The following is a 24,106-nucleotide window of genomic DNA, read 5'->3' on the forward strand; positions in this document are numbered from 1 at the left end:
GTTTGTTTATTCCACAGAACAGCTGAGCAATAGGTCCTTGATTCTCTGAACTCTCATTTCTTGCTCCAAGGGGAGAATGGTAACAATAGCTTGTCCCAGAGATAATTTCTCTAAGCTCCTTGCTTTTTGGATGAGTCCTAGAGAGGTGAAGTGAATGCTCCATTTGTGGCCAACTCTTTCTGCAGCAGGGCTGTGCGTTTGTTAAGAGTGCCTTCCTGTCTTGCCCTTTGGATCCACCCTGACAACATCCCTGTGAAGTCAGTGGGGCAGGAATTACTGAGGCCTAGGGCACGAAGAGCCTTGCCCAGAGTCAGTGCCAGGAGGGCCTGGAGCCCAGAGCTCTTTTGGTTGAGTTCAGTTTATCCAGCCTTTATGGAGGGGCTACTGTGTGCCAATAGCCTCGTGGGGCACTCTGGCCCTGCTGTTGTTGGACAGACAGCCTGGCCAAGGCCCTGCCTGCAGGGGGTCACTCACTGATTGTCCCTTGTGCTCTGGACAGAGTGGGGCTCCCCAGAGAGACTCATGTCATCCCTAGAAAGGGCCACATTCCAGACCTGGGACCAGAGATTGGAGCTACGGGGATACAAGGTTGGGAGGGAGGAGTCTGTGACCTCAGTTACCACCACTAACCCCTCACTTCTCATGACTGTCCCCATCGCTACTTCCTGCCCCTCCCTCCCTCCCCTCCCTCCCTCCTCCCTCCCTCCTCCCTTCTCTCTGTGGCTCTTTGTCCATTTGTCTCCATCTGTCTCTCTCTGCATGTGGTTCCTGCCCCTCTCACTCTGTTCTGTCACACCATCGCCGCCCCTTTCCCCGTCACATGTTCTTCTTCATGCCAATGCAGGCGTGCTGGTCACCATGACAACAGAGACAGGCCACGATTCTGAGGTGAAGAAGGCTCAGGAAGAGGACCCACAGCAGCCTGAGGCCGCTGCCATTGTGACCACCCCAGTGACCCCTGCAGGCCACGGCCACCCGGAGGCCAACTCCAATGAAAAGCATCTGCCCCAGCAGGACACTCGGCCTGCTGAACAGGTGTGTGCCTGAGAGCATGGGCATCCCCTTTTCCTGCACAGCGCATCCTCTGGGGCAAGTTCTTAGGGGAGAGGAGAGGAGGAAACAAAGATTTATTACTGACCTGTTACATGCTGAGCACAGTGCTGGGGGCATTGTTTTTGTTTTTATATTTAGTTCTCCCAAACCTAAGAGAGTAGCTATTAATTTCCCTATTTTACACTTGGGGAAACTGAGGCTCAGCTGGATGAAATGAGTTACCCAAAGTCACATTGCTATAAACTGACAGAGGTAGAAGTCGAATCTAGATTTAATTTCGAAAACCCATGTTCTTTCAACCTTATTTTCCTACTTGTCCATTCTACTTGGCAAGCCCAGTGTGACCCCAGAGCAGAATATATCACCTGGAGCTACAAGGGACTTGAGGAGTCACCTAGCCATTGAATTCACACCTTTCTTAATTCACGACAGGCCCAGGTATGGCAGCGACTTGGCCAAGGTAATTGAGGTGTCAGTGGCACAGTTGGGACTAGAGAACAGAGCTCAGACCTCCCCTCCCTCCCCTAAATCACTCCACAAGTCCCCAGCCTCATGCTAGACCCCGTGACGGACCAAGAAGGAGGAGACCAGATGCACAGTCCTAGGGAGACAGGAGAGCTCTGGCCACTGGGTTTGGCTTGGCGGGATGCTCTTGTCTGCAGAGGCTGCCCACAGCAGCAGGAGCCTGCAGGGAAGCTGTGCACCTCTCATGTGAGCCCCCTTGCTGCACACGGAGGCTCTAGTTCTCCTCCTGCACATCCTCACCATAGACTCTGGTCACTCTGGAGTCCCTGGATGGCAGTGGCTCTCATTTTGGGGTTCATCTTAGCCCCAGCTGCCTCCTCATTGCTCTGATTTGGATGAAAGGTCTGATTTCAGCCCACTAACCAAACTTGCCCCCTGGTTGGACCTACAGAGCCTAGACATGGAGGAGAAGGACAATGGGGAGGCCGATGGCCTGTCAGAGAGGACCACGCCCAGCAAGGCCCAGAAGTCGCCCCAGAAGATTGCCAAGAAATACAAGAGTGCCCTCTGCCGAGTCACGCTGCTCGATGCCTCTGAGTATGAGTGTGAGGTGGAGGTAGGGAGCACCCAGCGCCATGTGCCCCATCGCCGGCCAGCTGGCCTCAGAGCCAGGGCAGCCTTCTGTATGTGCTCCACCTGGGCCAAGCCAAGGGCATCCACTCTTCACAGAGCCCTGGACCAACCACGGCATCCCAGAGAGATGACCTCGCCAGCCCTCCTTTGTACAGATGGTGGCACCAAGGCCCGGGGAGGGCTGTTTTGATTGCAGATAAAATTAGACGGGCTACCAGACTGGCACTGGGCAAAGGGTTCTCAGAGTGGCTGTACCTTGGCAAGGAGCCACCATCTAAGGCCTGATCTGCAGCCCAGAAGGCCTAGGCACTGGCCTTTTAAGTGTGAGCCAGCAGACACTGATGTTTCAGCTAGCATCGTTTTCATGTATTGATCGGGTGGAGAGGGCCCCCTCCCTTATGAACCACCTTGTCCAGGGCACCACCTCTTGTCTCTAGGATAAACTGGCCATTTGAGGATCCCACAGTAAGGGTGTTCCCCCGGCACAGGGAGGGGGCCATGTAGAAGCCCTGTGGCGTGGTCCTGTCGCACGCTGGGTGGCAGGGTATATGCCTCCTCTCTGGGGTCAGCCCTCCTGGCCCCATGGTTAGCGTCTCTCTTTTCCTATATAGGCTCAGATTCCTGCCCGAATTCTGAACTCTTAGGTGCCCCCTGAGGAGTTCTTCCCTAGTCTAGGCCCATTCCTGGTCCTCTGCACATGTACGGAAGAGTCCAGAGGGTGGCCTTGCTGCTGAGAGTTCCAGGAGCCACCTCCCTTTCTTCCCCATGCCATGGGCTGAAGGGAATTGACTGACTTCTGAGCTCTGGGAAGCTGGGTCCCTCATTTTTGCGGGGTTGGGTTTGTTAGTTTGTTTTTTCTTCTATAGAAGGGTTTCAGAATAAACTCCTTGTCTTCTTCTGGGTACAGTAAAGGAATATTCTTCAGCCTCTTCTCTCTTACCTACATGGGCCCTGAGTTTCAGCCTGCCCTGGGAGAGAACAGTTTGGCTGAGGCCAGGCCCCGTTTCCCTGAAGGGCTCCTCCAGGCTCAGGAATCTCTTGGCTTCCTGAAGCCGCTGTCCACAGTCAGACCTGGTCTCAGTCCCCATGAGCTAGCCAGACCCTGCAGGGACCTTGCCCTCTGTCTGGAGGCCCCTTCCTCTTTGAATAGTGACTCCTTGTCACTCCCCCTGCCCCATGACCCCTTTATTGGTGCTTATCCTCATGCCTGTGGGTTTGGGATACCCAGCCAGGTTCTGGGATTTGGCCTTGTTTAATGAATCCTCAGGCCCACATGGCGTTCAGAGAGGCACTGAGCCTGGTTGTACGGAGGTGGGGCAGAAAGGGGACTCCACCAGGGCTGCTTCTGGCTGAGGCTGGTTTAGGCCCCAAGAGCTCCTATGAAACCTCACTTGCTGCCCAGGTAAGGGGTGCCACTCCAGGCTGGGCTGCCCTGGATTTCACCCAGACTTAGCGTAAGGGGAAGGGCTTTGGGGGTAAATCACACTGTGACCTTGAATCTGGGTCTGCCCCTGTCCCACTGTCCACATCTTTCATACTTCAGGTGGCTCTTCTCTTCTCACATCCAAAGCTTAGATTTTTCATCTTCTGCTCCTTGCATCCAAGTTAGTCTCCTTCTCTTAACCACTGTAAAGGAAGGAGAAATCAGCTTTGGAAGACTCTGTCCCTGCCCCCAAGCAAGTCTAAGGTCTAAGAGCACCCCAGCAGGGCTTGGAAGAAGGCAGTTGATGACCTGGATGTTTGGGGCAGAGCCAGGAGGATGGCAGAAGTGCTGACATCTCTCCAGACACTGGAAGGCTCTTAGGGGTTTTTGTGTCATCCTAGTGGAGCCTGGGGTCTCCCCATGCCCTGCTCTGAGTTGTGCTCTGGCCTCACAGAAGCTTTGCTTTCTTCTTCAGAAACATGGCCGGGGCCAGGTGCTGTTTGACCTGGTCTGTGAGCACCTCAACCTCCTGGAGAAGGACTACTTTGGCCTGACCTTCTCTGATGCTGACAGCCAGAAGGTACGTGGGCTGGGGAGCAGGGCTGGCAGGGGAGGCCTGCTGTGGGGACACTTCTTCCCTCAGGGCTCCACAGTCCTGGTGGCATCCCATGGCTTCCATCCATCCTCAGGTCTTCATTAGGCTCCTCTGTTTGCACATCCTCAGGGTTCTTGCAGCCAGTCCTATATTGGCCTCAGTTCTCTGTGTCCGCTCTACCCCCCAAGTCTTTTCTTGGAGAACCTGCATGGCACCCCAGATGAGTATCTGGAGAGCCATCCCTTGGGAGGCTCCGTCCTGAGTTTCCTGCTGGTTTCCTCCTTCCCATCAGTGCCACCAAAGCTGGATTACCTGTCCAGTGTGCTGCCTTGAGTCCCAAGCCCTGTGGTGAATCCAGGCATCACTCCCACACCTCCTAGTCCCAGGGGAAAGTTGCCCAGAAAGCTCAGCCAGGGAAGGGTGATCCCCGCCAGGGTCTGTCATTGGGGCCATTTCAGGATGTTTCTCTCTCCTAGACCTATCTGGGTCCTCGTCTCTATCTTCTCACTAAAGAACTCTATCTTCCCTTGCAGAACTGGCTGGACCCATCCAAGGAAATCAAGAAGCAGATCCGGAGTGAGTGGCCTGCTGTGGCTGGGAAGGCAGTGGAAGGGCGGGCGGGGGCTCCAGGCCACAAGGCCTGCAGCTAGGCTGCTCTGACCCACTTTGGGAAGTGCACTCGGATGCTTGAGTTCATTTGCTCTGTGTGGGAGATCTCAGGGAAGGCAGGGCACTGTTTTATAGATGAGGAGCCTCAGGCCTACACAAGAGAAATGACTGTCATCTCATGGCTCTCATGGCACATATAAACTACTAAAATTCTGCACCACACCAACAATTTTTTTTTCCAGTCTGACAAAAAAAAATTGGTATAATTTCAATTCATTCACACTAGATGGTTATTGTTATGTTGGCTGTTGTCTTTTTTTTTTTTTTATTTGACAGTCTAAGGGAAAAGAGGCCAGTGCCCCTGACTAAATAGTCAGGCATTGCACATTTTAAAAATTCTTGTGGCACACTGGTTGAAAATCACTGGTCTGGAGTCACACAGCAGGTTATCAAAAGGATCATAGACACCTTCTGGATGTCAGCACTAGAAGGGACCTACAGAGCCATCTAGGACAAACGGGCAAACTGATGGCCTGAAAACTGCCCAGGGCCAGTGAAGGCTTCAGCGATCAGCTCACAATCCTTGCACACACAGCACTCCAGGCCACTGTCAATGGACAGGAGTTAATATGTCAGAAGATCTCAGTCATCTCCTGTATTTAGCAGTAGATGACTAACTAAGGCCCAGAGACAGGCAGTTATATACCCAAGGTCACAGAGCAAGATATTGGCTGAGTCAGGTCGTGAGCCCTGGCCTTCTGACAGCATCCTGGACTCTTTTTCAAGATCTGGGGCAAAGACAGATGAGCAGGCTTTACACCCTGTGCTTTATTTTGGGAGGGGTGGGGCAGCCTTCGAATGACAGAAGTCGGGGTCAGGGCAGTGGGACAGGTGACCTCAGCCAGGGGCCATGCAGTAGGCGGCAATCTGGAGCCTAGACAATCCTCCCCCTTGCTTGGACTCTGGTCCCTGGGCTAGAAGACTCTAGCGGAGCCCGTTGCCATGACAGCAGGCATCTGGGCCCAGGGATGCCAGCTGACTCTGTGGGAGGGGGCTCCAGGAATTCCTGTTGGCTCCTGTCAGTTGGAGACAAAGAGGGAGGCACAGAGACAGAGCACGCTCTTCTGGAGCTGTCCAGCCCTCAGCTTGGGCTTCAGACTGTCCCCAGGAGCCCCAGCCCAGCCTGGCTGGGAGGCCTGGCTCTCCTGCCTGGAAGGATCAGAACACATGCAGTGTGCAGTGTTAGAGAAGGACCCAAAGCTTAGAAAAGAGAAGCAGCCGACAATGGTGGGGTCTCAGCTCCCCGCCAGGGCAGGGAGTCAGTGCCCTCTAGCCACCGAGGAGCAAGGCTACCTCCTGGTGTGGAGCCACAGTGGCTGTCCTTCCGATATAACGTTAACCCACTCATGCCAGCTCTGTGTTCTGGGGCCTCCATGGAGCAATTTTTTCACCCCCTTTCTTTCCTGGAGGCAGCTCCCAGCCTTCTGAAGGTGGCACAAGTCCTGTATCTTGGGCTTCAGAGTTGGGTGTATTTCCTCCCGAATCTCTGCGGCCACCACCTAGGGCAGTGGGGACAGTTCCTCCATCCCTCCTGCTTCTCCTTGGCAAGGGATTAGTGATTCCTGCCTCACACGGTGGGGGTGACAGATAAATGATATGGGTGGACAGTACCTGGCACATAGAAGGGGCTTCTCTGAGGCAGTGTGCTGTGGTGTTTAGGAGAGAATGAGGCTAGCCTGCCTGCATTTGATTTCTGACTCCACCACTACTTCTTATATTAATTGTTTTGTGTCTCAGTTTCCTCATCTGTAAAGTGGAAATAATGATAGTACCTACCTTTTAGGGTTGTTGTTACAATTAAATGAATTGTTAGGTATACTGCGCCTAAAATGGCACCTGCACAAGTACCATTCAATATGTATTATTATTATTATTATTATTAATTTCTGAGATAGGGATTGTTTCCCCTTGAGGCTTCTTTTTCCAAGGAGTCAGCTGTGGTCAGGAGCCTGGGTTCTGGGGTCAGATGACACAAGGTTAGACCCCAGTCTAGCTGAGTGACTCTGGGAGAGTGACCTAATTTCTCAAAATCTTCCTCTATAGAAAAGAAAGTCCCACCTCAGGATCAGTATGAAGATTAAATTTTCTATACATGCCTGTAACATTGTTAGCAAAATAAGTGACCGAGGCTTAATAAGTATTAGTGACATGACAGCTGTACGGTGAAGATGGTGATGACCACAGGGATAAGGATTGTAGTGACAGTGTGGCCTCCACCCTTTGTGACTCCTGCCCGGTCCTGGATGGGCCTCACTTCCTCACTGTCAGGGGTCTTTTTAAACATGGCACCTAAAACGCCCCAGGGGTGGTCTGACCATTGTTCGGGGCTCTAGCCTTTCATCAATACCACCCTGCCCCCATCCCCATCTCCTTCCCCTCTGCCACCAGCCTCTCTCCCTTTCTGAAGTGGTCATCCCTTCTCTTGGCTTACAGAGCTAGTTTCCAGCTAAAACCTCAGCCTTTATTTCTCTCTGCCTTCTATAGATGTACCATTAATTTTTCATATCTAAATGTGGAGGTTAGCGTTGTTCCTGTGAAGTGTCCTTTGTTACTTTTAGCCCATCGTGTTTGTCTTTTAGGTCTTGTTTATAATCCAATTCTGTCATTTGAGATAGAGTTAAAACGAGACAGGGCAGAGTTTTCCAAAGTGTATTCCGGGGAACATTCATCTGCCTTATGAAAAATGCATAGAGCAGGTCAAATGAGTTTTGGGAACTCTTGAGAGCTCGTCTCCTTTTCAGAGGTACAATTTATAATGGCAGAGTGAGGGCTCTGAGAAGTCTAAAGTTAGAAAACCTGTTTAATGGGGTACTTTCCAGACTTCTTCCCATTAACATTCTGTGGCAGAGACTTTGCTGAAGAGGAAGGAGCATGGGCTCTGGAGCCAGGTGGCCTCGGGCTGAACCCTGGCATCCCCACTTCCTAGCTGGGTGACCTTGGGCTGGCCTCATTTGCAAAACAGGGATAATCCTAGGATTTGCTCATAGAGTTGTTGTGAGATTTAATGAACCGATGTTTGTAAAATAATCAGTGGTGTGCCGGGTGTGCACCATTTGCGTTCTTGCTTTCTGCCTTCCTTCCTACTGCTAGTTCACCGGTCTCTTAACCTGGGCCTCGGTCTTCTCATCTGTCAAGCGAGAATGTTTCAGACTCCCTGATTGGATTGTCACGAGATTATAGACATGAGAAGACTTTGAAAATTGCTGATAGGATGGTCTGTCTGGGCCACCCACTGGGGTAATGGGGCCTCTCTGATCTCTGCCCCATCTTCTTCTCTCAGGCAGCCCCTGGAATTTTGCCTTCACAGTCAAGTTCTACCCCCCTGACCCTGCGCAGCTGACAGAAGACATCACAAGGTGAGGGCTGTGGAGGGAGGGGCAGGTGTGCTGGCTGTGGGAGACATGGGGTTCTATGTGATGGCAGTTGCAAACTCAGATGCCTATCGAGGCCAGGCAGACCCTATCAACAAAGGAAACTGACTCCGTGTGAGAGAAACTGATGCAAACACAATGGTCAGTGGCAGGTGACCCCTGACTTCAGAGGGGGTCATAGGAAGCATAGGGGATGAGTGTGAATCCAAGGGGACAGAGGCCATCTAAGACTGTCGCTGTTCAGCTTGGGCAATCACGGCCTTGTGGGAATTGGGCCCGATTTGAGAGTAAAAACCACAATTGTTAAACATTGGAAGCTAATTCAATTTTTTTTTAAAAAAAACGTGGTGTGGACCATCTCTGGGTAGGACCAGCCAAACCCATCTGAAGATCTGATGTACTGGGTGGACCAGCAGTTTTCAACTTGGGGGGTAAGGAGGGAGTAGAATGCAGGTGCCTCTGCATGCAGGAGTTCGGTCCTGTGTGCTGTTCCATGCACGCATCAGGCATGTGGGGATAAAGTGAAGCATGTGACAACCCCCCCAACCCGCCCCCATGGAGGCAAGCCCCGGCTGGCTGCTGGGTGCACAGGGATTGCATATGCAGTCTCATCGCGCCTCAGGGCCAGTAGATAATGTGGCTTGAAGATTAAAAGGTGGTGCAAAGCATCCTTCAGGATGAGAGCTTTTATGGGGCTCATTCTACCTCTGCAAACCAGAACAGTGAGGGACCCTTCTCCTTGTTTAAGCTCATTCCAAAGAGATAGTCTCACTTTATGGTGTCCTGGGCTGTGTCATCCATGGGCTGGGCCCTACACACCCACCAACAATAAGAAGGGGACTTGGAGTTATTCCTACAGCAGGGGAGGGCTGTTGAGCCAGCCCCTCCCTAACATCCAGTCCCTGCATAATAATGGTGGCTGGTGGCTGCCTGTTCACCAGGCAGTGGGCCAAGGTCAAGACGCTGACTTTGGCCTTTGGAGATAAGACATTTGTCCCTGGGATAGATCTGGCCTGAGGCCTTGGCCTCATTAGCCCTGAGGTCCAGCTTGCGGCCAAGATTTAGCATCCATTCCTGGGAGGGCTGAGAGCTCTAGACCAGCTCAGCCCCCACCCCTGTGGTCTTGCCCACTGGTGCTTCTCCTCTTTGTACCAGTCCTCCTGCATTGGGCTTCCGGGGGCCCCAGGAGGGAAGTTAGCCTTGTCCAGCATGGATGACCCCAGGGGATGGGGTGCTCTAGTTAAAAATATCCAGGCCCAGAATAAACTGGTCAAAATGACAAATTGATTGAAATGAAATAATGATCAGAGTGCTTGGCGATGATTTCTGAAATTTTAGACTTGAACAAAATGCCCATCTGTCCATACCCGGTGCCTCTGATATGTGAGCTGCTGCTGATTCTGAGCCTAACGCCTTGGTCCTGAGCACACACTGAGGCTGCACGTACTTTCTGCCAGGGCTTCAGCTCAGACTGCAAAAGAACATCAGGAGCAGTAAAAATTGTATTAAATAAAAGCCACTTAAAAGAAAAAGAAACAGGCAATTGGGAAAAAATGGCGAAACATAACAAAATGGGCAAGTAGGCATTGCTGGTGGAGAATGGACTGAAACTATTTTTTTTTTAAGACACAATAACTGAAAAAGCAATAAAAAATGGTTTTAAATGGTCCTAAAAATTGTAAAATCATCCAAGTGTGCATAAAAGTTATAAAAAAAATCATGGCCTAGTGGTTAGAAATGTTTCTTTTAAATCAATTTATTTTTAGACAATTCACTTAGCACTGGAGACAAAATAAAAAGTGTTGAGACAACATCGGCAAATAGGTCCATCCATGCCGTGGGCGTGCTGTGCAGAAGTTAAAATGAGTGAGGTCAAGTCTCACGTGCTGACCTGGGAAGGGCTCTGTGGCACATAGTTGGGTGTGCAGAAGCAAGCTGTAGAATTAGATGTAGCATTTGATACCATGTGCATGTTAAAAACACACATGAATCAAAACCGCATGCAGGTCTATACATCCATATAGGGAAAAAAGGTCAAGAACAGCACAGATAACAGGGGTGACCTCCAGGAGAGGGGATTCTGAGAATGGACATTAAGAGGAAGTTTAGAGTTACCTCTAAAGTTGACATTTTTCCACAATCAGAATACATTAATTGTATAAACAAAAATACATTCCATTTTAAGAAAGTGGTCAAAGTAGTCCTTTTTAGCTTGAAAATGAGTTAGAAATTAAAAATGCTCCCACAGTAGGAAAATTCCGTCAAACTTAGACATGAACAAAAATGCTTAAAGTCGTATGAAATGGTGCAAAACCATCTCCTGGGACGCACCCAAATATCAATGTACAAAATGCCAGTCAGGGTTGCGGATCATTCCTTTTTTACTGAGCTGAGGGGTGATCAGCTTGGTTCTGGTGGATCAGCGGGCAACTGTGCTCGGGAGGCATCTCAGGAGGGAGGGGGCCCCGTGCCCACGCCCACTCTCCCCTGTCTCCAGATACTACCTATGCCTGCAGCTGCGGGCGGACATCATCACCGGCCGGCTGCCCTGCTCCTTCGTCACGCATGCCCTGCTGGGCTCCTACGCTGTGCAGGCTGAGCTGGGTGACTATGATGCCGAGGAGCATGTGGGCAACTACGTCAGCGAGCTCCGCTTCGCCCCGAACCAGACCCGAGAGCTGGAGGAGAGGATCATGGAGCTGCACAAGACGTACAGGTGAGAGGGCCTCCTCCCAGGGCCTTCCTGGAACCTTCCCTGCTAGGCCCCCAGAGGCAGGGCTGTAAGTACCCCACCTAGCTCTGCTGCTAATGTGAGGTGCAAACCCGAGGGCAAATCATCTCATCAAATGGGAATGATAGTAACTAGCTGTGTGACCTGAAATGACCTCTTGGGAACGCAGGTTCTAAGCTCCTCCATGAGTGTGATAATTCCACATCCTTGGCTTCTGGGAATCAGTCCCTTTACCTGCCAACTGGAGATAATAACTATTGTGTGTCCCAGAGTAGGTGTCCTGATGTCACAATTGTGGCATAAAATTCAAAAGCTTGCACTCTAAAGCCAACTGCCTGGGTTCACCTTCTGACGCTGCCGCTTTCTAAGAAGGGGATCTCATTTTCCTTCCCTCTGCTTTAGTTTCCTCATCTGTTCAGTGTGGACACTATTAAACCCTGCCTTGCAGGGTTGTTGGGAGAACTAAATGGCCCATATAAAGACACACTGCATGTCAGCTATTATTGTTGCTCTCCTTGATTTGAGGGGTTGAATAGTTGATCGTGCAGAGAGGAAAGCACTTTGTTGCAGAAGTTAGGTGATTAGCTAGATGTGTGGCTGTGGGCTGGCTCTTTAACCTATCAGCCTCATTTTTCACCTGGGTTTGTACAGACTTAGGTTATCAGTGTCTCTCAGCTATTGGTATTTGGAGTAGGAGACTTCATTCTGGAGGATGTGTGGCATCCCTGGGCCCCAGCCATTAAATGCTCATATCACCCCCTCAGTCATTGTAACAATCTAAATGCCCCTCCCCCATTCCCAAATGCCCACTGTGAGGGTGGTACCAATCCCCTGGGGGGAACCCCTGAAACCGAATGGTCTCTAAGGTCCTTTCAAGCTGGAAGTGCTTTGCGTTCCAAGGCCAGGATTGTTATGGAAACCCAATGTGGTAAACACTGAAGAAGCATTATAAACTGTAAAGTGCTGTGCCTGTGGGAGCAGGTGTGGTGATGTTATCTCATTGTTAATAAGAATGGAGGGAAGAGGAGGGTTGTTTCCCGGGGGCTGCATCAGGAGAGGATGCCCAGAGCCAGATGTGGGGAAGAAAGTCTGCTGGGGTCTGGGTGGCACCCGTGTCTCTCCAAGACTCACACACCAACTCTGACTGGTTAGCAATGGCTGTTGTGTTGTGCTGAGTAGGACTGAAATGTACAGCTGGTTGGCCGGATCCACCTGGCTCAGGAATGGGGAGTATGGCCTGCCTGGCTTCCCGTGTCATTCCTGTTGTAGGCAGTAAGATGTGTTAGGATTTGCAAGAGTCAGAATACAGGCGCACCTTGTTTTATTGCCCTTCCCAGATACTGTGTTTTTAATAAGTTGAAGGTAAGACCCTCCACCAACAAAAGGATTATGAGTTGCTGAAGGCTCACATAAAAGCTTTTCTTTTTAACAATACAGTATTTTTAAATTAAGCTATGTTCATTTTATATACACAATACTATTGCACACTTAATAGACTACACTATAGTGTAAACATAACTTTCATATGCACCGAAAAACCAAAAAATTTGTGTGACTCACTTTATTGTAATATTCATTTCATTCTGGTGGCCTGGAAGTGAAACTGCAATATCTTCGAGGCATGTCTATGATTCAGAGAAAAGAGTTCAGATGGATATGGGCTGGAGAAATGCGAGTGGTCATCCCATTACAGCTTTTTGACTTAGAATGCATTGACATCTAGTGTCCAGATGTCCCACACAGTAGGTCACTGAGGTGAACAGAGCAGAGGAAGCGGAGACCCAGGAGATATGAGACAGATATAAGTGCAGTGGTTGGGAATACCAACCCTGGATTCAACCCTGACTTGCTGCTTAATAGCTGTGTCCCTAGGCAAGTTATTCAACCTCTCTGTGCCACAGCTTTCTCTCCTGGAAAATGGGAATAATGATAATACCTACTTTATAGGATTGTTTTGAGGATTTAATAAGTTCAGTCATGTAAAATGCTTGGAATGGTAGCTGCGTGTAGCCCTTATTAAGTGTTCGCTGTGACTAAGTGTAAGAAGGTATGGTGTTCTGGAAGTCAAAGCAAAGAAGGGACTTGGATTGCGTAACTCTTCTTTTCAGAAAGGAGAATGGGCGCCTGTTCCTCAGGGGAGGTCACATGGTTTCTCATATAATATTCTAAGATAAATATCTTATGTGGGTAGACTTGAGGGGCCTCTGGGTGATTATATTGGACAAAGTCTTCACAATGGCTTCACCATCACGGACAAGCAGAATTTATGGCTCACACTTAAGTTGGTGGCAGAATGAGCCAAAAATCCTGACTCCCAGCCCAACCCTTGAATGTTTCCTTGAGGAAGCAAGATTGGACTTGAGCTTTGGCAGGAGGTGGGGGTTGGATAGACTGAAGAGTCTAGGGACGCACCATCCTGCACTGAGAGCCAGACACCTGATCCAGAATATTTGCCTCCCCAGAATCACAGGTTCCGACCATGGTCACCTTTAGGCAGCAGGACCCAGGCCTGGGCTTTTCCTGTGGCCACCAGTGATCACTTTCTTTCCCTTAGGGGCATGACCCCAGGAGAAGCAGAAATCCACTTCCTAGAGAATGCCAAGAAGCTTTCCATGTATGGAGTAGACCTGCACCATGCCAAGGTACCACTGGGTCCCAGGGTCCCCCTAGCATCTGGGGGTGTCCCCAGTGAGTTACCATGTTCTTCTGGAGAGCTTGGTGTGCCAGACCTGTGTTCCTGCCAACCTGAAGCATTTTCTGTTCTCATTTCTCATTATTTGAAGTTCCATAACCCTTCATTTTCCCATGATCACGATTATTTTCTCCTTGTATTATGTTTATTCTGGAACCAGGTTGTGCCATCACTAGCTTGGGAGTATCATTAGGGAAAGACAGGGACTTAATTTATTTGTGTATCTCTAGCATGTAAGCACGTGACCTGGCACCGAATATGTGCCATTAAGTGTTTGCTGGATGACTAAGTGATGAGCAGAACAAATGACTGAGCAGGCGAGTGGCTGACTAAATGACAAAATGAAAGAGAATGGCTGGCTGACTGTGTGAGGCATTGGCCAGGGGACTCCAGCACGGGGCTCTAAGTCCTTCTGCTCCTTAGGGCTCATTTATAAGCAGAGCTCAGGGAGGGACCTGGGGGGTCAGTGGCAGGTTGCTCCCAGGCGTGGGTGCCAGCTCTGCTGTTCCATGGCCCCTTCTCATGCAGGACTCTGAGGGCATTGACATTATGTTAGGAGTCTGTGCCAATGGCCTGCTCATCTACCGGGACCGGCTGAGAATCAACCGCTTCGCCTGGCCCAAGATTCTCAAGATCTCCTACAAGAGGAGTAACTTCTACATCAAGATCCGGCCTGGGGAGGTGAGCCTGACTTGGGAAGCCCTCCTCCTCACCAGGATTGATGAGAATGGGATGATCCTGGTAGCTGGGCCTGGATTTTTCCTAGTTGGGATACATGGTTAGTGGCACTGGGATGCTGGGTACGGAGAGATCCATCTTCTTCTGGGGCTCTTTTCAGAGACTTCATACCTTAGGTAAGTACCTGTGCACACACATGTGCACAGGAGCACACGCAAGCACACATATAAAGATAACCACATATATTCAGTGTGTGTAGATCAATGAATACATGTCCATGCCCCTGTACTTGCTTACATGTAATACTCAAGTATGGACACATACTAAGATACATATAGACACACAGCTACACACACAAACATGTATACATCCAGCCTCCACAGCTCACCCATCAAAAGTTCCATTTGGTTCTACCTCCAGAATAAATGCAAACCCATCTGCTTCTTTCCTCTCCATTGCACCTGCTACCAACAGCCACCGTCTCGCATCTCCATCGCCACAATGTCCCTCTCACTGGCTTCCCTGCCCCCATTGTCACTCCAGGCCATTTTCCTTATAGCTGCTAAAGAGAGCTCAAAAGTCCCTTCCATCATATCATGTCAAGTTCACCCCCTACTCCCACTCCTTGCTTAAATATTTCAAGAACTCTCTAGCTTTTGGGCTAAAGTCCAGACTCCATCTGTGGCCACCTGACTCTCCCACATGTCGCTACCCCACTGCCTGCCCCATGCCCACTGTGCTCCAGCCCCTTTGACCTTCTCTGAAATCCTTGAATAAGCAAGCTCTTCCCCACCACGGGCCCTTTGCTTTTATCTTCCTTCTACCTGAAATTCTCTTCCCCACCTTCTCAGATAGCTGGTTCCTTCCCCATCCTTCAGATCTCTGCTCGGAGATCACCTGTTTAGAGGGCATTTCCTGATCACGCTTTGTACAATAGTACCCAATCCTGCACCTGCACAGATTTTCTCTGTCACATCACACATCTCTGTTCATTCCCTTTATGACCTTAGCAGTATCTGAAGTGATCCTGTTTACTTGTCTATTATCAAAGCCCCCTGCTCCCTGAATCTTCTGTCTCGATCACCATCGTGTCTCTGTTGCCTTGCACAGGACATGTAACAGAGCAAGGGCTAACTCCTCCTTATTGAGTAAGTGAATGGATAAAGGCATGAACAGGCCAGAGTCACACACGCTGAGAAGAGGTTCAGAAAGGATGGACTGGTGGCGTGGGGGCCCGGGTCTTCCTTCTTACCGACCTTCCTTGGCTTTGCAGTATGAGCAGTTTGAGAGCACGATTGGCTTTAAGCTCCCAAACCACCGGTCGGCCAAGAGGCTGTGGAAGGTCTGCATTGAGCACCACACATTCTTCCGGTGAGCCAGACCCTAGGGTGGGGTAACTGGGGTTGTGACAGAGGCTGTGAGTCTGTGGTTTGTGAGGGGAGAGCAGGAGGAGAAGCTAGTAAGGACCATGGGAAATACTGCCCCCACCCCCCACCCCTTTCCTCAACTCTTTCCCCTCCTGGACCACTTAGAACTGTAGCTGGTGGGACAATGGGATAAAGGGCCAGCTGTGGTCCAGCCTTGGGCCTGGCAATGCAGGTGTGGTCCCCCTCCTCACCTCCATCCCTCCACTGCAGGCTGGTGTCCCCTGAGCCCCCACCCAAGGGCTTCCTGGTGATGGGCTCCAAGTTCCGGTACAGCGGCAGGACCCAGGCACAGACCCGCCAGGCCAGCGCTCTCATCGACCGGCCCGCACCGTTCTTTGAGCGTTCCTCCAGCAAACGGTACACCATGTCCCGCAGCCTTGATGGAGGTAGGCCCTAAACTGGAGGGGCGGGGGGGAAGAGTGATGCTCAGAGGGAGGGCGGGTGGGCATGTCAGGTACAGAATGCGCCGTGAAGGTGGTAGACACAACACAGGTTGATTTGCACCAGGCATGGTGGCCTGAGAGCTCTGCTGCACCTGGGCAGCTCTCGGTGCTTTAGCCCCAACCTATGGCCTCACTATCGCTGGGCTGTGACATTGCCACTCCTGAACTTCCTGTGACTTCTCTGAGCCTTTTGGGTCTCAGGTTTAGCCATATGGTTTTCGGGGCCTCCTGCCCAGGATACTTAGTGATTCACAGATTGTCATGCTGTGAATTGAGAATGCTGTGTTGTGACTGCAATGTGGAGTTGGTGATGCCTTACCTGACTGGAGGCAGAAGGGTTGTTCCCGTTCTTTTGGTTCCATTGAACTGATTGACATCTAACCACATGGCGCTCTCCTCTTGGGCTGACAGGTGCCCTCAATAACAAGAATTGGCCCTACATTTTCCTGTATCAAGCAGACCAAGGCTTCTCAAAATGTGTTCTGTAAACTATCTGCATCAGAATCACCCGCGAGTTTGCTAAATATGCAGATTTCCAGGCCCTGGCCCAGACTTATGAAACCGGCACCCCTCAGGGCCCAGGGCTCCCCCCAGTATGCACTCTGGAGTTTGTAGGAGAGATTTAGAAGCCACATGGGGCACTGGAGAGACTCAATTTGGCAGACCTGAGTTCAAATCTCAGCCTTGACACTCACCAGCTGCTCTGTGGACACAGGGTGTGGTCCATAAACATCTGAATGAATGGATGGGAGGCCTTGAGCAGCCTAACTCCCTGTGCCTATTTCCTCTTCTGCAAAACAAAGAATACCTACTTCCCTATGATATAATTCTCTACAAGACCCAAAACAATTCCTGGCACATAGTAGGACCTTAATAAATAATATCCTGATGGAAATAAAATAAGATAAAATAAAATCTTCATATAAAAAAATAATAATGCCCAATAATAAGTATTATTTATTGTGGCAATAATAAATTATTATTGCTTTTAGGTTTATAGAGGGTCATTTAAAGGTAGAAGGCAGGGACTTGAATGGGAGAACAGTGACTACTCCCAGAACACACTAGGGCAGGCCTCTAGGCAAGTTAGTTCCACTCAACAAATATTTTCTGAATGTTAGAGTAAGTATGGCCATTTCCTTGGAGGAGATCCTAGGATAGTAGGTTTGTAAGCGTTTAATGTGATTCAAGCAGTGGGAGCAGTATGTACAGAGTACAGAGCAGCCTTGAGGAGAGAAGGGTTAATTCTGTCTGGGAGGAGCAGAAAGGGCTCTGCAGAGAGGGTGATAACTGGGCAGGGTTTTGAAGGCTACCTAGGAGTTTTCAGGTGATCTGGGGAGTCTGATACTTTTCCTGCAGTTTGAAGGCGAGACCTGTCCCAGGGCTCACTGGCCTTTTCGAAGGACATGCAGTTTTGCAATGGTCCATTTGGGGCTGGGGAAGCTCCTTATTCTTCTTGAATGGGCACAGGGTTGAGCACTAAGATTTATGCAGAAGGGAAGGAGAGCCCCGGCTGTCTCTCTATCCTCCCCTGCAGTTTTCATTGCTATGCCAGGGGCTAAATGAAGCCCAGATTGTGCAAGGCAGCAAAGATTGGCCCCGATTTGGTGAGGCTCATCAAGAGGGGACCGGAAGCCTGGACTCTAAGCCAGTAGGCCTGGGTTCTTCTCCTGATTCACTGAAAGGTCTCAGAGCCTCAGTTAATCCCCTGTGAAATGAGGATAATAATTTCTGTTCTAGCCATCAACACAGAGCATTGTGTGGCTCAAATGAAATAATGTGCATGACTGGGCACTTTGCAGAGTAAATATATATGAATAGAAAGGATAATTATTCTCTGTTTTTTAATCTAGGCCAATCTCAAGGATAATCTGTGCTCTTGTCATTTTAATTCAGTGTTTTCCAGCCATTTTTTCCTACCAAGACACAATCCATGGGCATAGTCTGGGTTATGCCCAGTGTCTGGTATAAAAGGTGTAATTCTGCCTCTTTCTTTCCTATTCAGGAAAGTACTTTAGAATGCCAACAAGTGAGAAAGGTGTTATTGCAGGGGTCCCCTTGGATTAATCTCTCACAATACCTGTGTATTGCTAAATAATGGTCAAGTTAGTATTCTGCCACAAAGGCCACAGCAAGAAAATAAGCATTTTATTAGGGATTTCTGGACCCAAGGGGAGGTAGGACAACAACCACGTCCAGCCTGAAGCAGCTAGAGGAGCACGAGACCTTCACCCATGGTCCTTTATAAGATTATAAAGAGTCTTAAGTCTGAGAGGGAAGAATTGTTAGGTTTTTATTGTTATAAAAAATTAATTAATTAATTAATTAAAAAAAAATCAGCATTTGTGGGCCAACACTGATTGAATTGGCTCACTCTGTGCCAGACACTTTTCTAAATACTTATACACACTAATACACACTAGCTCATTTGCCCCTTCCCCATCCCCTGGCTATCTGAAGTAGGTACTATTTATAGATGAGAAAACTGAGGCCCAGAAAAGTTGTGTAACTTATCCAAAGTCACACAGCCAAGAAGAGATGGATTTGAGATTTGAATCTGGGCTCTGTAGAAATTGGGAGGGGGCCCAGGGCTGGGAGGCAGTCCACGTGACCTGGGAAAGGCTGCTTCACTTCAGCTGGGCACTGGCTTCTTATCCCCAATGTGTTGGGGCATGGAGCAAGTGGCAGGGCTGGCTTTCTGCCATACTTCTGGGCGATGTCTCACACAGCCGCCTGGCTATTTCTGCCCCTTTAGCAGAGTTCTCCCGCCCAGCCTCGGTCAGTGAGAACCATGATGCAGGACCTGATGGTGACAAGCGGGAGGAAGATGGCGAGTCTGGGGGGCAGCGGTCAGAGGCTGAGGAGGGAGAGGTCAGGACCCCCACCAAGATCAAGGAGCTGAAGGTAGGAGTCTGGCTTTCTCATACCTTCTGATCTGGGGATCGGGAGGCTCATCCTGTGTTTAGCCTTGGCCTTGGCCTTCACATGCCCCAGCTGTGGCCAAGCACCCTTGCTATGGTGCACTGTGCTCAGGGCCTTGCCCTTGGACTATGCTCTCTACCTGGACATGCCCAGGTATGGGGGGCATGCTGCCCGCCCTACACCTTCCTTTAGCCCTGCTTTCCTAGAGGGACACTCTGTCCCCTAGGGGACTCCAGTCTCCTCTTGCCCACTCTGAATTTGCCCCTTTAACCACAGTTTGAATCGGCATAGCCCCCTTTTCCCCAGAGCATGATGGGGTGTTTCTGCGGGCCCTCAAGTGTCCCCCTCCTGTGGCCTGCCTCCATTTCCCACATACCTGTGCACACGTGGCCTCAGACTCGCATGCACTCAGTTACAGATGTGCACCCCTCACCCAAAGGGTTACATACCCAAACTTCCAAACAACATGCACACGGGCATGTGCACCCGTGGATAGAGTGTGTTTCTATCATGCAGTCCCACTTGGGAGCGCAGGTCCCTGAACACACGCTGACTGCAAGGCGCAGGGATACCCAGAACCCTCACTTCCATCTGCTGAGTGTGACCGACTGCTCACTTTGCCTCCAGTCCTCCCCGCCTCCTGCTTTACCCCCCGGGCCAGCTCTCTGCTTCACACCCCACACCTCTGACCACTCACTGCCCGTGGGGGGCCCACCCAGCTTCCCGGGCCTCTGTTGCTTGGGTGTGAGCGCTCTGGGCTACCTGCTGGACCAGGTCCTTCGTGGTGTCTCTAATCCATTGGCTCTACTGACCCTGCTGGTTCCTTTCCCTCCTCCCACGTTCGCTAGCCGGAGCAGGAAACCACGCCGAGACACAAGCAGGAGGTACTGCATGGGGCCTGTCCCTCCCTACCCAGCTCATTCGTCATCATCCCACAGTCCATCCCAGGCTTATCCGGTGCCATTTCAGCTTTAGCTTCGCCTCTGCTCCCTGGCCATCCTCCTCCCCCTACCATCCCCCTATGCCACCCCCCACCCAACCCCCCTCAGCCCCCCTTGTCAAGTCATCTCTCCAGCATCCTGCTCAGACTCCACCCCCCAGCAGTGTCTCCCCTCCCTCCTTACCTCCTCTTTACCCAGCTTCACACTCTGCCTCCCCAGACCTCCCATGCTTGCTCCACATCCCTGCTGACAATCCCTCTTGTTTCCCAGCCCTTCCAGGCCATTCTGTGCTTACACTGAGTTCATCTCACCTTCTCAGACCCTTTTTTTGACTCATCTCCTCTTCATTTGTGTCCCCTGTACCCTCACCCCAAGCTTCTTTCTGTATCTCTTGGCAACCAGATGTGGGAGTGGTGGGAGGGAGGAGCCTCGGAGCATATCTGCATTTTCTTGGACTCTGTTGCCCCTCCCTCTGGGCGGGGCCAGCTGCTGCTCCAGTGCGGTGGGGAAAGCCTCCTCCTTTTCTCCTGCTCTCTTTTCCTCTTTCCTTGTCGTTTCTCTCCTCTTATTCCTCCTGTGTTAGCCACTCCTTCCGTTTTACACAGTCTCCAAATCTTCATTTGAACTTTCACTGCAAGAGAAATGGATTTATTCTTGGGCCTGAGGGGAAGGGCCATAGGCTAAGGTGTAAGAAGGGCCTGGCCTTTAAGTTCCCCTGGTCTGGGTTTTAGCCCTGATTCTGTCACTGATGCCTTGAGGGTCTTGGGGATGACCCCTCAGGCCCCAGGGGCCCCCCCCTCCCATCCACAAGTACAGCTTTTGGACTAGGTTTCCCCAAGGCCCATCAAGGATCTCAGGTTTCCGCTGCTCCCTCTAGCCTTTGGAAACACTGCATGCCCACAGAGCCAGAGCGGCAGGCACAGGACAGAAGGTCACAAGACACATCTCAGGTCCGTTGCAGTCCAAACCCATGCAAACTCTATCAGGTTTGATTTCTCAGACATTGTCTTGAGGCAGCTCAGCTCAGGAAAGGATGCTAGAGGTACAGATAGATGCTTAGAGGCAAAGCAGAAGCCTCAGTAGCATCAGTTTCCTTTCTGAGGTGACTGAGGAATCAATCAGTGGATCTTTGGATGCCAGAGATAATCCCGGGGGAAGAGTCTAGCTTGTCCAAGGACAAGCTTACCTTCCAAGTACTTCTAGAATCATTTGATCTGACTATAATAATCTGAGACTGTCCATTTCTTGCCCTGAATTGAGTTGACACGAATCCTCAAACAGCCTTGCAGATAAGGGTCCTTGGACAACCAGCCAATCACCCTGTACCCAGAAGTAGGCAGACAAGCAGCTTTGGCTGGTCACCATCATCTCCTGTGCAAAGGCTGCACCTCTCATGACCTGGGGCAGATTACTCTGTCATGATACACGGCCAGAGCTCAAACTTGGCAGTTTAATGTGGGGCACACCTATGACTCCAGCTGTATCTGGCTCAGTTCTTGTGTACAGCCTTGGACTCACCGCTCTCCTTCCTGGTCTCTAATTCTAATCCTCCTGGACACCCTACATCATCCTGGTTTCTCTCTCTGGTTGCATCTCACCCTGTCTGCTCTTGGGGAATCACAACCCACAAGGTATCTGGAAGATCCTAGGTGGTTGGGAAAGGTAGTGGCTGTCAGCAGAGAATATTGAACTCAAATTTTTCCTGGTCCCTGGACATCCCTGGCTTTAGAAGGGCCCTATAGGACTTGGATAACTGCATATTTGGGGCCACAAGGGGCCTAGACTGGGAATCCTACTAAGCACAGTGGTCCAACTCTTGGTCAGCGGTGGGGACCAGGATCTGGGAAACCAGGGAGGGGGCCAGAATCGCCCAGGGAACAGGGTTGGTGAGTTCCCACTGTACCTTGGTTGTGAGCAAAGGGAGGTCACCTCTGTGCCTAAGCCTGGGCTCCCAGCACCAAAGAGAACTCACCCAGACCTGTGGGATTTGGTTGGGTTTGGGCTCCAAGGCCAGGAGTCAAACAGGGGAGAAGAGGTGGTGCTTGACCAGAAGTCTTCTCTTTTTAATCCTACATACTTTGTGCACCTGTCGGGGCCACATCCCGGCCCTGCTTGGCTCATGAGGTGCAGTGAAAGTGACACCAGGCCATGGGTGGGAGTCACCTTGCTGATGGTAGCTTTGGCCATCTTCACCGCACACCGCACACCATCTCGGAGCTGGTCCTCTAATGCCTGGCTGTCCTCTCCATCCACCCCTAGTTCTTAGACAAGCCAGAGGACGTCTTGCTGAAGCACCAGGCCAGCATCAATGAGCTCAAGAGGACCCTGAAGGAACCCAACAGCAAACTGATCCACCGGGATCGAGACTGGGAGCGGGAGCGCAGGCTGCCCTCCTCACCCGCCTCCCCGTCCCCCAAGGGCACCCCTGAGAAAGCCAGCGAGGTAGGTCTCACCCTGAACCCCTCAACAGGGGCCTTGGGTCAAGGGGATGGGGAAGGTTGCTGTATACTGACTTACTCCACACCTGTGCGCTCCTCCCCGTTGCTGCATACGGTGACAATGGGGATAGGATGGTGGGTTATGCTGAGGAAGCCAAAGTCACTAAATCTTGGAATTCGAGATCCCAGGGACCACTCAGGAAAACTCAGAGTAGTTTGGTATATGTTCCCCTTCCATTAGTCAGAGTATAGTGGGAAGGAGTGCTTGTCAGAAATGCAGGCTCTGGGGCCCCACATCAGACCTCCTAACTGGGAATATTGGGGCAGAGCCCAGGAATCAGCATTTGAAATAAGTCCCCAAGGCAATTCTCATGCACACTAAACTTTCTGAATCAGGGTCGCTCTCTCTGGTACCAGACCCTTTGTGCCTGTTGTAAAAGCACAGATCGAGGAGCATTCCCTCCTGGAAAGATCCTTAGAGCCTGCTGGAGGAAAATAGGTCCTCCAGGAAAATCAGAGTTGCTCTTCAGGGAAAGATCCCACACAACCTGCCTTTCAGAGTGGAAAGCAATTGAGAAAGAGAAAGATAAGATCTTTAGAATTCCTGTATTGATCATCCCAGCTTGTTGTTAGCACTGCTACATCTTGGCAGCGTTTACCCCTGTGTATACTTAATGTTTTCTCCCTAGTGTTGCTGCTTACTAAGCTCAAACCCCCCTCTTGGGTTTGAGCTCTGGCTCTGCTGCCTGCTAGCTGGATGACCCTGGGCTTGTGACTTAACCTCTCTGAGCCTCCATTAAGTAGAGCTAATAAAGCACTACTTCTTAGGAATGTCATGAAGAGCAAATGAGGTCAAGCATGGAGGGGCCAGCAGAGACCCAGATGTTCAATACTTTTACTGTTTCATTTTGAGAGTCCTGGGACTCTCACACAGGAGGTAAACTGAGTCAAAATCCCTTTTAAAGTTGGAAGGGTTCTCAGAACCCGCTTGGTTCAAGGCCATCACTTCACAGACGGGGCCCGGAGGCCCAGAATTGGAGAGACTTTTTCAGTGTCATAGTTGATAGAAGAGGCGCCAGGACCTGATTTTCTTGTGTCCCAGGCATTATATTTGCTATTAAATCGCAACTGCCTAGAAGCAAGACCAAATCAAGTGAAGACCAGCTGTAGAGTCAGTAGCATGTGCACTGCCTTCTAGTGCTTTGGCCACTGGGGATGCAGCCACGATCTAATAAGCAGAGCATCTGATTGACTCAGCACTTCCCATGGCCCTGGCGTACCACAGTGAGGCTGCTGTGGTAGCCCCCTGGCTGGTGATTTGTGAAGTTAGGGCTGATCGGGGGCCTTTATGGCTGGTGCCATGCAAGGAGGGCGGATCTCTGCATCTGCTGAGGACTTCTGTGGTCACCTTTGACACAATCAAGACCCTGAACTGGGCCATGGGGGCTGGTGTAGTGATCCAGTTACATGTCCCACACATGCCCTGAGATACTTGACCAGAGTGGCCCCTCTTCAGTCCTGAAGTGGGTGAGGTGGGATGCAGAGAGTTCTGAAAGGGTCGGATGCCAGCAGAGAAGGGCAGGATGAGCCCTGGGGGCTAGGCTCTGGAGCATTGGGCTGGCCTC

General features: G+C 50.7%; 1 protein-coding gene across 9 annotated transcripts in view; it reads left to right on the top strand.

Moving 5' to 3' along the window:
- EPB41L1 (erythrocyte membrane protein band 4.1 like 1) overlaps positions 1–24,106 on the top strand; it is a 99,656-nt gene that overhangs the window by 47,521 nt on the left and 28,029 nt on the right. For 3 of the 9 annotated variants that reach the window (XM_090286341.1, XM_090286346.1, XM_090286342.1), the window contains exons 2-14: positions 845–1,035; positions 1,970–2,134; positions 4,050–4,154; positions 4,703–4,745; positions 8,119–8,194; positions 10,707–10,925; positions 13,495–13,582; positions 14,161–14,313; positions 15,584–15,681; positions 15,948–16,123; positions 18,936–19,084; positions 19,951–19,986; positions 22,303–22,485. In XM_090286341.1, coding sequence (XP_090142467.1) covers positions 859–1,035; positions 1,970–2,134; positions 4,050–4,154; positions 4,703–4,745; positions 8,119–8,194; positions 10,707–10,925; positions 13,495–13,582; positions 14,161–14,313; positions 15,584–15,681; positions 15,948–16,123; positions 18,936–19,084; positions 19,951–19,986; positions 22,303–22,485 — 1,668 coding nt within the window. In that variant the 5' untranslated portion in view covers positions 845–858. The remainder of the gene's footprint in view (positions 1–844; positions 1,036–1,969; positions 2,135–4,049; positions 4,155–4,702; positions 4,746–8,118; positions 8,195–10,706; positions 10,926–13,494; positions 13,583–14,160; positions 14,314–15,583; positions 15,682–15,947; positions 16,124–18,935; positions 19,085–19,950; positions 19,987–22,302; positions 22,486–24,106) is intronic. The other 6 variants (XM_090286344.1, XM_090286347.1, XM_090286349.1 and 3 more) reach the window with 3 other exon arrangements.

The sequence above is a fragment of the Furipterus horrens genome, unplaced genomic scaffold (assembly GCF_987537825.1).
Source record: "Furipterus horrens unplaced genomic scaffold, mFurHor1.1.pri manual_scaffold_8, whole genome shotgun sequence".
NCBI lineage: Eukaryota > Metazoa > Chordata > Mammalia > Chiroptera > Furipteridae > Furipterus > Furipterus horrens.